This window comes from Halichoeres trimaculatus, unplaced genomic scaffold (assembly GCF_033239565.1).
Source record: "Halichoeres trimaculatus isolate MK-OKI-2021-1 unplaced genomic scaffold, fHalTri1.1 fHalTri1_scaffold_2, whole genome shotgun sequence".
Taxonomy (NCBI): Eukaryota; Metazoa; Chordata; class Actinopteri; order Labriformes; family Labridae; genus Halichoeres; species Halichoeres trimaculatus.
The window spans coordinates 21,297,890-21,314,116 of NW_027437180.1; the positions used below are offsets into that span (position 1 = coordinate 21,297,890).

General features: G+C 40.2%; 1 protein-coding gene across 3 annotated transcripts; it reads left to right on the plus strand.

Moving 5' to 3' along the window:
- The first annotated feature begins 772 nt into the window (after positions 1–772).
- On the plus strand, positions 773–16,135 carry sh2d3a (SH2 domain containing 3A). Of its 3 annotated transcripts, XM_074664138.1 has the most exons (19): positions 773–862; positions 999–1,116; positions 1,408–1,409; positions 2,917–3,006; positions 3,129–3,286; positions 7,146–7,185; positions 7,371–7,487; positions 8,223–8,366; positions 8,871–9,145; positions 9,246–9,331; positions 9,984–10,103; positions 10,822–10,979; positions 11,108–11,296; positions 11,612–11,773; positions 12,816–12,931; positions 13,365–13,536; positions 13,640–13,751; positions 14,603–14,788; positions 15,416–16,135. In XM_074664138.1, the coding sequence occupies exons 1-19, from the start codon at positions 773–775 to the stop codon at positions 15,598–15,600; spliced, it is 2,520 nt and encodes an 839-aa protein (XP_074520239.1). In that variant the 3' UTR covers positions 15,601–16,135. The 3 variants fall into 3 exon arrangements, with proteins under 3 accessions (XP_074520239.1, XP_074520234.1, XP_074520227.1); XM_074664133.1 differs by lacking the exons at positions 773–862; positions 999–1,116; positions 1,408–1,409; positions 2,917–3,006; positions 3,129–3,286 and adding an exon at positions 5,180–5,210 and having other exon boundaries at positions 15,416–16,128; XM_074664126.1 differs by lacking the exons at positions 773–862; positions 999–1,116; positions 1,408–1,409; positions 2,917–3,006; positions 3,129–3,286 and adding an exon at positions 5,210–5,228 and having other exon boundaries at positions 15,416–16,128.
- Positions 16,136–16,227: the final 92 nt, after the last annotated feature.

The window sequence follows — 16,227 nt, forward strand, 5'->3', positions numbered from 1 at the left end:
TACAATGCCCCTTTAATTTTAACAGTTTCACTCTACTTCAACACTAGATGTCAGCCTTGTATGTATCACCATATCCCTGCAGCCAATGTAGCTCCTGACTGAACACCTGAACAGACAGTTTGCCCTACACACCACTGTGCATGCCTGTTTCTGACTTGACATGTTGACAACTGCTTTAACAGCCTCACATTTTCATATCCCCCTTCCTGTTTTTCTTAGCTCTATCTGTCTGTCTGACATGCCTCAGCCTGTGCTCTGCACTTCTTGAGAGCTTATGCTAATTCCTGTGCTCTGATTTGCTGCTGGCTGAAGGGTGCTGTGGGCCCACTGCAGGATCTGATTGGCTTTTGGAGCGACCCTGCAGGTTTGAGGGGGAGCGGGCTCAAAATGTGACCACAAAGAGAATGTGAGAGACAAGAATAAAGACAGGTTGAGACTAAGATAGTAGCAACTGCAAAAAAAGAGGGAAAACAGAGAAGAAGGAGGCACAATGAAGTAGAAATATTTTAAAGAGAGAGGGAGAAGTGATTTCCTACTGTGCTCTGGTGGATTCTGTAAGCAGGTAGGTGTTACATTCAGGAGCTCCTGCAAGACAAACAACCCAAGAGCCTCTGTTTGAGTGTTTTCTAACTGACTCCTCAAACTAATCCGCTGCATCACTTTTTTGTACTCCTTTCTGTAACTTATGCAGAAAAAGCATGTTAAAGCGTGTGTGTTTGTATAAATATGTAGGTATGTAACCACTATCTCCTTCTGCCTTTGTTGTCAAGACATGAATAATCGCTCCATCGCCTGGTGGCTGAGACAGATCGGCCTACCCCAGTACACCAAGATACTAGAGAGTGAATATTATGGACTGGAGGTACTTGCCAGAAATGCTTCTTAATGTGCTCGATGACATCTGCCATTTCTTTCGTTCACTGCTTCCGACTCTAAGAAATCCTTAACTTCTCTTTTATTGCATTATAACTCTTGTTGTCCTCTCTTTCTATCTCCAGGGTTTGTTGTACGTAACAGATGGAGAGCTGAAGGATGCAGGGATCGAGGATGCAACACACAGAGAAAACATTCTCAGTCAGCTTTCAAGACACAGAGAGAGACTGGACCCACACTCTGGTGACACTCCACCCCACACACACACACACACACACACACACACACACACACACACACACACACACACACACACACACACACACACACACACACACACACACACACACACACACACACATCAAAGAACTCAACAACAGGCACAAAACCTAAACTAGAAAGCACTTTTATGGTTATTAAAAAGCAGACACTATTCATTAACACTTTTCTAAGTGTTAAAACTAGAAATAATTACTTTCACACAGGGGAAACATTTTTTTGTAATTACAGTTGAAATATTCAGATATATAGTAGGGGTTTATATCACTTTTTCAGGGCTGATACTCGTAATAATTTATTAGAGAGATAACTGACTGAAACTGAGTGAAATGAAAGATTTGAAATCAATACGTTGAAAATGTACTGGTTACATTATCACTATTTACAGTAACTGAATCGAAAAAACAGCAAATTAAAGTAAATAAATAAATAAAAACATGTTTTTTTTTTCTGAAAACTGTTCACATTTTACAGTTCAAGTATGTATCAACCAGTTATACAAGTGCTCAGTTTTTTTACCTTTAAGTCAAAGTAGCAGTATTTTTTGGTGGGATGTTAAGTGAGCCCTAGTGGTGAGTAAAGAGATAGACATACTAGCAGCAGAGCCAAACTAGCCAACTTTAAAAAAAGAGTAGATACAGATAACCAGCTAAGTGACGAATATCAGCCCAGAATAATCAGTCAAGCCCTAATATAGCAATAGTCTGGTGGAAATGTAATACTTTGTTACAATTTACAGTAAGCCTGATAGACAGTTGCTGACATATTTAAAATAAGTCTTAATCTATTAAGATGACAATTCAATTAGAACTGTATTCAGAACTTTGAGTCCAATAGTTGTATTGAACTTGATCAAGTCATCTGCACATAAATGGTTCATCAAATCCTTATCAATTATGCACCCAGTTTCACAGAATTTCAATTGCAGAGACTCCAAAAGTGACGAAACGCTATATCCCCATTTGCCCATCTGATAGACACACCAGTAGGCTAGAACTCAGTCAGTGAGTCTTTGCACCTCTCATCATAAACTTTTAAAACAGCTTTCTCTTGTAAACTTGTTTGAGGGCTTTGGGAGCACCATCCTTTCACCATCTTGAATGGGGAGTGGAGCCTATCCCAGTTGTCACTGGGGGCAAAGCAAACAGCCATTCACTCACATGGTAGCATCAGTGCTTCCAAATAATAAAAACTAACATTGTTTGAAACAAAAAATAAGTGCGGTGTTTCAGCTAAGATCTAATACCACAAACAGGTTTTAGATCAACACAGAGATTTATGCTTAAACAGCTCTAGCAGATACAAAATTGAATCTGTTTTTGATACATTTTTATATAAATATCATATTATATATAATATATTATATATTATGTTTATATGTGTGCTTATTGTGGATTTAGACTCATTAAAGATGCTATATTAAATGTGTTTATTTTCATGAAACATGAAAATACATCCTTAGATGTAGTCAATATGCGGGATAATTTAAAAGCTTGTTTCTTTTACTTTTGATTTATTTAGTTTGCTTATTAGCTTGTTTATGCTTTTTGTAAATAGAGTAAGTGACACACAAGTCAAAGAAAGCTCAAAATTTTAAAACAGTAAAAACTTAATTCTTCAGGAACCTCTAAAGTTTTCTGAATGATGTTATCTTCTGTTTTTTTTTTCAGCTTTATGTTCCACAGATGGACAGGAAAGTGGTATGGACGTTCTTCTCTTTGACATGCTATTAAATATTTAATTACTACACAAAACTTCAATCAGCTCTTTCAAAATATTAACCCTGCTTTTGTAGGCATGCAGGTGAAGCGCAGGGTGAGCCGAAAGTACTCCCTGGGATCATCTATGGACCTGGTGAGACTTTTCAGTATCATAAACTTCGGATCACACAAAAGCTCCCCTCTCCTCCTCAGAAGAAAAACACAATCAGCAGCTCCAGGATACACAATATTTGAGTCTTTCACCTTTTCTCACAGGTGAAGCCAAAAAAGGATCTGTTTCGTCAGAGTGTTCTGCCCCGCCTCCAGCGTGCCGATAAGAAACATCGCCTTTCTGCTTCCTGCTCTCAGCTCCGCCCCCTGGACGAGGACAATACTACCAGTGAAACAGAGAGGTGTCAGGACAGCAAGCATAGGTGAGCTGACCCTCAATTCAGTGTGTTCTGCACAAAAAAAATCTAAATGCAGTTGTGTATGACAGACAGACAGATCCACTTTCTCCTTGTCGGGTTCTCCTGTGGTTAGTTATTAACTAGTGCCTCATTAAATGTATGTCATTGTCATGTCAGTGGGTGTGGGGAAAGGGGGTATACCCAGAAACCAGCTATCAATGAACAAAACTAGACGCAAAGAATAAAATTATGATCATACTTTTGTTTTTGACCAGGCTGACATTTCAACACAACATTTTGGTGGTTAGCACAATAAAAAACACACCTTTTGGACTTTGGCATTCAGGCTGCGTCTCTCTCCTGGTGACAGGTGAATGACTGTGCGACAAAGGGGAGTGTGTGTTTTTAAGTATTAAATCCTGGAGTCAAGAACTTATTAAGGAAATTGTTCAGTGCAGAGCTATTTCAAACATTAAATTACCAACTCACCTCAATTACAAAAGCATTCTCTTTTACATTATATCCAAAGTTTTATCAAACCATTAAAAATCATATTGAGCACACTTCCTCCTCTATATAGATCACAAATGGTGTGTAAATGTTGGTTTTTATTGTGGTGTTGAAGGCCCTGAAATTCACATTTTCAAACCTCACTGAAATCGGCCTTTCTAGAATCACAGCTCCAGTTCTATCGGCCTCTGTCACACCAACAATGCAAAAACCTCAAAGTACTTGCTCACCTACAGAGGATAAAGAATTTTATAATTGCATGTGGCCAAAAAAAAGAGTTGGCATTCATGCTAATACAATTGTGTTTGTGTTAAGTTATTTCTAGCACAGGAACATGATGCAGTTCTATTTTTTTCTATTTTGAATTCTGGAGTAGGCATGATACAGATAATATTCTACTGATACACTACTGATTCTGCTTTTAAATTCAATGTCTTATAGATTCCCCTATCAGTTCCTCTTGTGAATTTTCTAAAAGTAGGCTTTACAGGTTTTCTGTGTCAACAGTTTACTGAGTTTATAGGTAAATAAATGACATGACACTCTTGGTATTTAAAGCAGGGTTGTCTCATTTTACTTGAGAGCAAGGGATGGAGCATCTCTGACCTGTCAAACGGTAATTGAATCTGTATTAATTTTGACTATATAGGACAGTTGTGCAGTTTACCTCAGTATATAAAATGAGCTCTGGTTCAGAAAAGGTGGATTATGTTAATACAGAATTCTTCCTTTGCACAGTACAGTTTTTACCTGTGTTCAATGATATGATGTACCATAGCTGATGAACTGTCCACGTTATTTGCAATTTCAGACCAAGAAGCGATCTGAAATCGTTTAACTAGTTGCCCATAGTATCGCACAGGTCAGTGAACCTTTCCTCATGTTAACTTTTAAGAGACTTAACCCTTTAACATTCAGTCATGTTACAAACCTGTTGCAAATTTGTGCATTAAGTGTTTAAACATAAAGCAAGATGAGGTCTTCAGTATAGATAGGGGTGGATATGTGTTTCTTTTCTTACACAGCACAAATATGACATACAACTCAGTTTAAAAAAAAAGAAAAAGAAACAAACAAACAAACAGAAATGTGGTATAAGGTGGTATTATAGGATATTTTAAAACTGGGATTTAAAAAAACACCAATTTTGTATATGGCTAATTCTGAGAATTAACCTTTCATCATGCCGGAACAGTAACTAGAAGTAAGTGAGTGATGTGTATGAATGAAGGGCTTTCAAGTTCAGACACATTTCTCAGCCCCCGTCAAAACTAAACTCGAAAACTGCAATGAGCACTGTAATCTGAACCAGATTGAAAAAATAGATCACCCTTTGCTCTGATTGGATGATAGGTGTTAAAAGCTAATTGACACCTGTCAAAGGCCTGTCACCTAACTGCATGTAATCTAACCCACTAAACAGGTGCCCACCAGAGAAGTATGGACATTTTGACAAGTAGGCTTCATAATTATAGATTAACTTTAAGTGAATTGTTCACAGTTCTTGTTGCGTCGAGGGTGAAGCTCATCTGGTTTGTGCAAATCTCTACACTAGAGTCAACATTTCTTAATGGGGAATAGTTTGAAGAGTATGTGCTACTAAAGTCCGTCAGAGACAGTCTGGAGGCACTAGATCAATACCACATGAGGCGTTTACAATCGCATCCCACTCTGAAGCCCTCCATCTGCCTACCTTACCAAAGCTGGTGGACAGACTTTCGCCAGGTGATGCGTTAGCTCTGCTTCTATCGGTATCCGAGGAATGCCGGGACAGACAGCGGTGTTTCAGCACCGGGGCCCGGGGCGGGGAGGAGGAGAAGGAGGAGGTCTCGGGACTTGTGGGAACTCGTCCGAAACTGCGCAGAGAGGAGGGCAAGGCGAAGAAGGGGGGCTGGGAGGGACCGCAGTGAAGAGTTGAACTTTTCAGCTACACAGATGTTTAGTGGCGTTAGCTTGGACCACAAACCGTAAAACATGTCGGGGAGGCACGAGCTGTGAAAGGTACTGACAGGTAGGGAAGTTGACCGTTGGCACTGGGATAGTTTTGATTTTTGGGAACTTCGTAAATTAACGCGAGACTTTGTTTGCTTGTCGGCTGTTGATTTACTTCTTGATGTGCTAGATATTCGGAATATTGCTGTGTCTGAACTTTCTTAGTCGGAAAAGTTGTTGAAGTCTCATTTTTACCACAAACGTCGACAGTGCTTTCCGTGACAAAAGCTAATTGTAGCCGTGCTACTGCCAGCTAACCCTTTATCTACCTGTTGCACAATTTGTAACTGCCACTCTGAGGGCTTTTGTTTCTGATATTAACGAAAGCACTTAAGTTTGCCAAACAAATTTAGCGTATTATTAGTCTCAGCCCACACAAAGGAACACCAACAGATGGACAAATCTTTATAAAACAGCGTGTATAATATATATAGCTATATGTGGTGTCAAGTTGCGTTTCTCAATAGTAGCCCTGCAGCACATTGCACATTGCACAGGTGTTTCTGTTGTGCTGCATGAGCCAACGCCCCTCAAACAGGATGTTGCACCTTCTTTCCTTATAATAAATCACGACACTATGATTTTATCAATTGTGAAAATCCAACTGTTTCTTTAGGATGACTAACCCTTTCCAATAGCCGATCTTTATTGGGGCTCCTGTTGTAATGGCTCTTTATCTGTTTAAAAAATGTCTTGTCTACAGTTTACAGTGAACGTGTATGCTGTTAAAGTTTGCCAGATTATGAGGATTACTATTAGTATTTTCTGCCTTAATAATCCAAGGCATGTAAAACACTAATAAATAACCTGAAGTTATTCACTTGTTTTTGTTTTAAAAATGGTTGTCTGAAACATCATCTTTACAGCCTCAAATAAAGGATAGTATTTGCTTCAACAGCATAAGTAAAAAAAATATCAGTGTGTCTTATTATGCTTCAGTAAAATAAGTAATATTCAGGGTCAAAGCAGGGTAAAAAAGTAAACCTCTCCACTTTGTTTGTGCACATCCCTCCAGCAGTCCCTGAATGCATGACTTGCTCCACATTGTTTACGCGTGTCCACACTCAGAGAGAGGCAGGCATGGATGCAGATTTGCTTGAGTGGGTACTGTTGAGCCCTGTTGTGAATCCTCTGAGTTGTCCATCTGTGAGTCTTGTGTGTGTCTACATTGGCAGGAAGGTGGAAGCTTTGGGAGGAAGGAAGAAGGAAAAAGAGGCAGGCTATTAAAAGTTTGTGTTGTTACGTTAATGACAGACCCAGACCTTGGCCTTCTATCGTTGTGGTGTTCATGTTCAAAGGAAAAACATGGCACCGTCATGTGTGGCTCCCTGGGGTTCCAGTTTAGTAGCTTTAAATCACCTTTTCTCTCTTGTTGTTTCAGAAAGAGGAGGAGTGTCAGTGCATACTTCAGCCAGCTGAAGGTAAGAGGTTAAGCAAACCAACCTTTCGTGTCTCTCTTGCTCTTTTCAGCTGCCTCTTTTTTCCACATATTTTCCGTTCTCACCCATTAAAAACAGTGTACAGGAAACATGCAGAGTAACAATGATCTTTGACATGCTGTGTATGTGTGTGTGCATGCGTGTGTGTGTTCGTGTGTGTGTTGTAGGTGTTCGGTGGTCGGAAAGATATGGACTCATTAAAGAAGGAGCTAGAGGAGGAGTTGAAGCTCAGCACTGACGACCCGAGGAGCCATGCATGGTACCACGGACCGCTGAGCCGAGAGGTGCTCAATGGACCATACTGTTCTTTCTGCGTTTAGACTCGGAACACTTTTCATCATACGACTAAAAAAGATCGGTCTATTATCTACTTAAGAGAGTCATTTATTTTCTCTCTTAGCTAAGTAAGACAGCACTCTATGAGAATGTGTTGAGTTATGATAGTGTGCTAACCATCTAAAGTGGGGTAAATATTGGCCTGGCTCTGTACACAGGAAACACATTGTACCTTAAACAGCCCCTTAAGTTCACAAAAATACACTCATTTATCATATTTTTCACCTTAAGGTTGATAGACCAGCTTTCGTAGGAAACCTGGTTAGCTGTTGCCTCTTATATTGAGTATTTAAGCCGAGCTACACTAACCTGTTGGTGTCTGTGGTCTGACATACTCAGCTGCAAGACATAATGCAGTCTCACCAATTTCCAGTTGATACACATCTAGAGGGATTGACTTGATAACACAGTACACTTACACAACACCTTGACTTCAATGACTTGACTTTGATTTCAGCATGACTTATTGGAGTCTTGTTTTACTGGACTGTTGTATTAAAAACGGTTGAATATCACACATAAGAGTTCATCTAAATCTCAGAAAGACAGCTAAAAAGTACATTTCCCAAGATATTAAAATTTTAAACCTCTTTTCACTTTGCCTACTTACCTAACTGGGCTTCAGTATAATGGCAACACAAAGTAGACCTACATGCTCATTTAATCTCTCTTCTCATTCTCAGGCTACAGAGTCTCTGCTTGAGAGGGATGGGGACTTCCTGGTCCGAGACTCCAGCTCTGCTCCTGGGGACTACGTTCTAAGCTGCTTTTGGAAGAATGGGCCCATGCACTTTAAGATCATTCGAGTGACGCTTCGTCCCAAAAAGGTGTGTCTCTTTCATGTGTGTCCATATTATGCAAATTTGAGAAAGTATAATTCTTTAGAAATTATTAATTAAACAAAAAAAATGTCAAACAGTTTTCACTCCCTCAAAGAAGGAATTTTCTGTTTATTCATTATATAACACCACTAAATTAAAATTCTCTGGACTGTGGGATGTTATTATGCTGTATCCAGTTTTTACAGTTTCAGGATGAGGGCTATGATGTTTAATCTGATAAAATTGCTCATATAAACCTTGATAATATGTTTTTGAAGAAAGAGCAGACATGTCCTCAGCTGCTTGATGCTTTCTTGTACTCTTGGTTGCTATTGATCTGCTTTGAATCAGTGCTGACCTATGCTTAGCTGCGTGCCACGATACTCTCCTGCCTTTAAAGCCTTACTAGCCTGCTAGGGTTAAGTATCTGTTAAAAAAACAGAGTTTTGTTGGAATATCCCTTTACAGGCTCTGGTTGTTTTAGTGTGTGTTCCTCTGTCTGTGTGACAGGGCTACTCTCGGGAGCTGTTCCAGTTTGAGGAGGATCGCTTTGACAATGTTCCAGCTCTGATCCGGTTCTATGTGGGTGATCGAAGGCCCATCTCCCAGGCCTCAGGCGCAGTGATATTTCACCCAATCAACCGGACCCTTCCTCTCCGTGTCATCGCTGAGCGACATGCGGAGCACCAAAGCAGTGGCAGCAGTCGAAGTGCAGGGGCAGAAAAAAGGCGCAGCTTCAGCTCTACACATGCAGACTCTCTGCAGATCATCAATCCCTTGCTGAGGTGGAAGGAAGATGTGCACATAAACATGCATAGAGTATAAGTGTACTGCATGTAAACAAACAAGTTCATATGCTGATGAAATTTATGTTTTGTGTGGTAGGAGTGGAAGTCAGCCTGCAAACCTGGAAAATGTTGGGCGGAGGCCTTCACTCCAATCTGCACAATCAGACAGCAACTTGAGAACTGGTACATTACCATAAACATTTAACCTGTACTATGTGAATGAGTTGGTGACCAGCAGGATTCAGCTGTCCCACAGCTATCAGAGATCATCCTCTTTTATTCCAGGCAACGTGCTGCCACTCAGACAAACGATCTTGCTTGTTGCTTTCCCTCCCTTTTGCCGTGAAAAGAAATTGTAATCACGTGCTTCCCATGTGTTTCTGTCTTTGTCCATTCACTGTGCATACAGCAAGTTGAGCTCCGTGGAGTACACATGACACAGTGTGGAAATGGATGGTGGAGACAGTGTGCTGTTAGTAATGCGCTGCCACAGGGGATCTGTCAACATTAATTATAAATCATCTGTGACATTGTGTCAGTGTGCTTGTAAAGCTCAAACAGAAAAAGAAATAAGAACTACAGAATAGTGTAGATGTGGCTGCTGAGAACGAGTGTGCTTTGAGACATTTGTTTGCTGACATAATTTAATTAAGTGTGTAAATGAATGATTGAAGTGTGTGCATCCAGCGATTTCTGAGAGCTCCACTTGATCAGCCCTGATCAGAGTTTCACAATTGTTTTGTGGAAAAAAAATAAAGCAAACATTGAACAGAAATTAAAACATATCCCTAACAAAACTATATTTGCTTACTTCTAACTATCTATCTCCTTCCAGGCGTCCCACAGAACACTAAGTCAGAAGACACTGGACCCGCTCCCATCTCCCCTGTTTTCCGCACAGGCAGTGAACCCCTGCTGAGCCCTCGACCACGGCATGCGCGACCCTTGCCTCCAGGTAGCATGAACACACTGGATGATGAAGTTTTTTCTGCTATTATTTGTGTTTGGTTTAGAAAATACAGCACCTTTGTACTGATCAGAGATGTATGTGTGTGGCTGCTCTGTCACAAAAAACACAAATACACCAAAGGCACAGTGCCCGTTACAAGCATTTTGATCTGTAGCCTGTTTGTAGCTAAAGTTTAGGGTGATGAGGTCATGCCTCTGTTGTATATTCTTTGAAATTCTGAGAGAAATTTTTTATTGTGCAGTGAAAATCTACTTAATTTCAGAACCAATGTCTCTATTAAAATTTTATTTTTGGCGGTGAACAGCCATTGGACCTTTAGATGGGCTCTGTGAATAACTGTTGGTTTCTCTTATCTGGACTGGTACAAAAGTTACAGGTTCCTTGACAGCTATTTAAAGCCAAAACAGAAGTTTTCTACTAGTTTTAAGTTTCCCGTAGAATCTGTCTCAAAGAACCAAATTCAACTTAAAAGCAACAGAAAATAAAATGATTCGAATACTTAAAAGAAATAGCTGGAAGTCTAAAAGAAGCCCAGAGATATGGGTTAAAGATCATTCACCCATGAGTTTGTTCTTTTTAAGTTCCTAGATAAAGTTAGAGAGGATACGCTTCTGTCCAAGGCCAAACCAGTGTCAGGGTTCAAGTACAAGCATGTCAGTGACTGCTGTTGACACACTCTCAGCTCTATCCTCTGTCCCTGCAGGTGGTGGTGTAACTTTACGAGGGTCAGATGGACAGTTGCACCCCAGGGCTCCTCCTAAACCTCTCAGGGTCTCTGCTGTCTTCCCTAACACCGTCCCTCCCCCACCAACAGATGCAGAAAACGACCCCTCCTCCTTCTACGACGAGTTGGTTGTTCAGGTACAGAACTTGTCAAGTCCTTTCAAAACTAGTAAAACACTTTTTTTTTAGTCAGGTCTCTATTAAACCTAAGAAAAGTCTGTTTCCGAACCCTGTTTATCAAGTTTTTGTCCGCTTTGTGTGTCCAGGTACCAGAGTCCAGACGTAAAGGTCATGTTGACAGACTTCGTGCAGAGGAGAAGTGGCAGAGCCGTGCTCGTATCACTGAGACGTCCTTTGGTTTTCTTGAGGCTCAGATGACTGATGCATCGACACAGCTTCCGTTATTGCCGCAGAAGAAGAAGGCATTGGAGGAATGGCATTTTGAGAAGCCACATGTATGTGTATTAAATACTTTCCCCTCTGATAAAGAGGTTTTAACAGTCTTTCCAAAGTGACGAAAGGAGAAATCATTGTTTTTAGGCGAGTGTTGGCTAATTAATAGGAAACCATCTTTGCTAAATGTGTAGTCCAACATCATTCAAATGTATTGTGTTCTGTTAAATCGCAACAAATGAGACCCTGCGTCAAGACAAGTTAATGAGTCTTAACCCATCCTACACCACAACCTTGGCAAAGAACGACTTCACTTTAACAGGTAGGAACTATGAGCAGAACCAGACAACATCAACTTGCTTCTCTTGCCATCACAGGTGGAGTCTGAGTCCTGCTTCCAGCTGGATCAGTTTCAGTCACTGCTCTTACCAGAGAATAACAGGCCTCTGGAGCCCAACATCCTGCTGTCACTCAAAGAAATCTTCAATCGTTCAAATGCTAATACCACGGCTCTGCACATACTCAGTGTCGACTGTCAGGTAAGTCAACTAATTATGATATCATTTTTTTTTTCATATAAATGCAAATCTGAACCAAAGTTAAGCATCCTGTCAAGTGTTCAATTAGAATACAAATGGCATGAGAGGGGTGCAGCTGTAGACCTCCACTCTCAGCCGACCCTCTCAGAGGCTCCACTGTCAAAAGGAAGTGATGTAAGGATATGAAGTTAAACAAAAGTAAAAAAACAAACAAACAGCAATATATTGCACTAACAAAGAGTTCACAATTAAATCAATTTAAAATTGGTCAGTGGATCGAGATTTCGCTGTACAGAATTTAAAAAAAAAAGTTAAAAAGGTTGATGCTGGCATTGTTTTTATTGTTTTGTTTTTTAAATAACATTAAACATTTAAATTAATAATGTATAAAATAGTGCAGCTTTCAATGTAAATGTAACACGTCTGTCTTCTTTAAAAGTAAAAATTGAAGTTTTTATAACAAAAGAACAGCTAAAATTTAAATTCCAGGAGTGAAATAGGGGTTACTTTTATTGCATTTTTGATAAAATTAAAAGGAAACTGGTTTTGAGTTCTGCCATTTGTACTTATTGTTTTCTTTAAAAGGTAAATAGAGAAAAAATTGTCAGAAATTGTAAATCAAATTTTTGGTGAAAATATCTGAGACTTTATTCTTAGGCTATACTGACCTACTTGAGCTGTATTATAACATTGGAGCATTTTTTGTGTTTTTCTCGTCTTTTGTCTACAGTTGTTAGTGTTTACATTTTTACTTGCTGCTCTTTTTGCCTTCACGAGTAAAATGTATTTAATTGAATTTTCATGATTAATGAAAATCAGGGTGAGATTTATCACTGTATTACACTCCTGTCATCATTACAATCATTTTGTCAAAAGAAATCTGATCAGGTGTAAAAGTCAGAAATTTTCCCCTGCATATTTTTCCAAAATCTTTTTTTTTCTTTTGCGGTGATTACCTCTCTCTTTATCCTCTCTTCTGTGGTACTGTGTGTTTTGTAACTAGACATAACACCATGCATCCGTCATTGTTGTTGTTCTGCAGGTTGCACGCATCGTTGGTGTGACTGATAAACAGAAGAGGATTATGGGAGTTGGATCGGGGCTGGAACTCGTCACTCTGCCTCACGGACACCAATTACGACAGGATTTGTTAGAAAGGTAAATACAGCTGTGCGCTTACTCTGCAAAAGGGATGAAAGATCAAAGAGGTGTTTCACCCTAATAAGAAAGACATATTCTCTCTGGCTGCTACATTTATTTGGTGCAATTAGTGCTTTTTAAGTTGATGACTTACCAGCTTTTAGGTGCAGTGTGGAAAGCATTAGTGAATTAGTCTGACAGTGGTATTATTTTCAGACACAAAACTTATATTTGTGTGTTCCTTGGAGACACTGTCTGTGTTTGTTATGTGAATTTTGCATTTTATATCATTTTTAAGATGCATCAATCAGTATTGTGCACATCACAAGCTCCCATCCACCTATACTGCGTAAAGGCAGGCTTTGTGATGGTAGAAAACCCTCTCTAACAAACTCTTTATCAAATTTCCTGTCCACACACTCCTCTAATCCATTAATCTTTCATTTCGTAGGCATCATCTAATAGCTCTGGGAGTCGCAGTGGACATCCTGGGCTGCACAGGGACTGTAAGCCAGAGGGCGACTGTTTTACATAAACTAATCTTATTGGCTCAGGCCCTGAAAGAACACGCATGCGACCTCTACTCCTTCTCAGCTGTGATGAAAGCTCTGGAGATGCCTCAGGTGGTGTTATCATGACAGAGATAGGCTTACTTTATGCAAACTCAGGCGAAGTAGAATGAAGTTTTACAACACACTGAATATTCATGTGCCTGCATTTTTGCAGATAATGAGACTGGAGATGACGTGGCGGGCGCTGCGGCGGAACCACACAGAGACTGCGGTTTTATTTGAGAAGAAACTCAAACCTTTCATGAGCCTGCTGAACGAGGGAGATGGTGAGTGTGGGTTTTAAGAAGGAGACAGTAAATTAAATTACATTCATTTGGAAGATGCTTTTGAGCTGAAATGTCTTTATCCCAGCTGTCGGTGCAAAGTGGAAATAAGACCCTGCTAAATGAGAAACTACAAGTGAGCATCTGGTCAGAGTTCCCTGTCTGTTTGTTTGTAATCTAAAATTAAACCATTCAAGGAAACAGGGTCTCATCTAGTTAACAGCTTTGTACCGCTTAAATTCAGATATACATTTCTCCCATAACTGGGTCACCTCATCTAGCCAGCTGAAACAATCTGTCTCTAGAGGAGCTCATATTTTAACGCCAAACCAGGTAATTAACTTGTTTTTGTCAAAGATAGTTTGAATTTTGTTAAGTGGGTTTGCCTGAAGAATCAGTCTACTTCATGGAGTTCAGATAACAGTCAGTACAGCTCCCATTCTGACAGCTGGCAAGAGTTTGGGTTTGAACATGATGGACAACTATGTCTGAGCATGGCACCGAGCTTCATATTACATCAAAAGGAAGGCTGTCACTGTGTGAAGGTGTGCAAATAGGATCATTTAACCTCTGTGTCAGTGCATGAATGCACGCAAAAGCTTCAAAGACAAGTCCTCAAACTGTTGGTGTCAGGATAGCTATACCTTCTACCATATAATCAATGATTGATATTCTCAGGGGCTAAAAACGACCTTGATGTGCACCCAATGTGTAAAAGCGGGCACACTTCCTAGGCAACATAGGCAACAGATTCTTTCTGAAAAAAAAACAGTACATCAATCTTTGGTGGTGAATCTCTCATGGATGTATTTTGTGAGACTTATGCGTACATCTGTTCCCATGTTTTCCTCTAGACTCTGCAGTCCAGGGTCCCATAGCTGTACCACACCTGGTTCCCCTGCTCATGGCGATGGAGGGTGAGGATCCTGTGGAGGACAGCGAGCGAGGCTGTCTGCTTCTCTACAACGTCCTCCAATCAGCACGCAGCGCTGCGCTGCATGCACAAGATTATCAGCAGCACGCACACTCTCTGCTCACAGGTACACACATAAACAGCGTAGTCCATGCTTTTTTAAGATAGCGTGAGCGGCAGTAAGCCTCATCCAAGAGCTTAACTAAATTTGTTTCCCTAATTTCCCTTTCTAAGAGGTTTGGTCTTCCAGTAGTCTAGGTTGTGTTCATCAAACTGCTTTAACTCCGCTTTTAACTTGTAATTTATCAGTGCTCTGAACCTGAGAGATGTGTCCTTTTTCATAATTTATGACCCAGTAGGATGGAAGAGGAGGTATCAGTGTTGTCACCATCTGGAGCTCACACTTTTAGAGCCTGAGCGTGATAATACTGATGGGTTGGGTTGTTACTTGAAGTGTTCTGTCGGTTAAACTGTGATTGATGGCAAAGAAGAGGAGGTTGCTTTCACTCAAGGACATACCTTCATAAGGAGGTGCCCACCTGATAACCCCAGGGATGTATCAGCTCTTGCTGCTCATCTGTTTTTCTTTGGGGTTTTGAGAACTTGGGGAGTTATGAGTTGGCTTCTAAATTATCAGTTGAGGCAGTAATGGGGCGTGTTTCTTCACTGAGTGCTCATATTTTCTTAAAGTACAAGTGCCAAATGTTTCACTCAAACACATCTGATCTGATTCATCACACTGCTCTATCTGCAGGCTGGGAGCCCGTCCCTGAGCTGTTGGAGGCTGTCCGGACTGAGTTCGCCCTGCGGCTGCTCTGGGGTCAGTCTGGAGCCACAGCTGACAGAGAGGAGCGCTACGAGAAGTTTGACAAGATTCTTTGTGTCCTGTCTGATAAACTGGAACCCGTAGAGATCACTCCACTTCAGGCTGACCCTTAAATCTGAAGCTCAGGGGGAGTGAAAAAAGAAATCAAAACTGTCTTCACCAGAGGAAATATAAAGCTGGTACCTGAGGCAGAAATCTCACCCCTGAGATTGCAGAGACTTAAAGGAAGGTTATCTCTGAGGTGTGAAAAAATGTCGAGCAAAAAAAAAAACAAAACACGAAAAAAAGGATGAATTTCTTTTGGGAAATGTCTTCCCTGGGCAGTTCTTTACAGCAAAGGCTGCTTTGGATACATTCTTGGTTTTCAGGGAATCTGATTTTTTTTTTTTTTTTTTTTTTTTACCCAAAAGTGTGCTTCTGTTTACTACTTTATTTGTGATACTCTGACCCTTTCTTGTCAGTCAACCCCAGTTGTTTGATACTTGAGATTCAAAAGGACCAACGTGAGCCGTATTGAAACTGTACAGAAACTGCTGCAAAGAACCACACTGTAAATTATGTTTTTTAATTCAGTATTTCTGATGCAATTAAAGTTTTTTTTTTACATGTAATATTTCTCATAAAGAATATTTTAAAAAACAAATGGCAAGAATTGTTTCTTCTTTTTACTCTGACTCAAATGATACATGTCAGTACATATACAGTTTATTTAAAAATTGGTCACATAATGAAAACCCTTT

Coding starts and splice junctions, on each gene's coding strand:
- sh2d3a (XM_074664138.1), top strand. CDS start 773: ATGAATAATCGCTCCATCGCCTGGTGGCTGAGACAGATCGGCCTACCC. Junction 7,488..8,222: donor ACGGACCGCTGAGCCGAGAG/GTGCTCAATGGA, acceptor TCTCATTCTCAG/GCTACAGAGTCTCTGCTTGA. Junction 8,367..8,870: donor TGACGCTTCGTCCCAAAAAG/GTGTGTCTCTTT, acceptor TCTGTGTGACAG/GGCTACTCTCGGGAGCTGTT.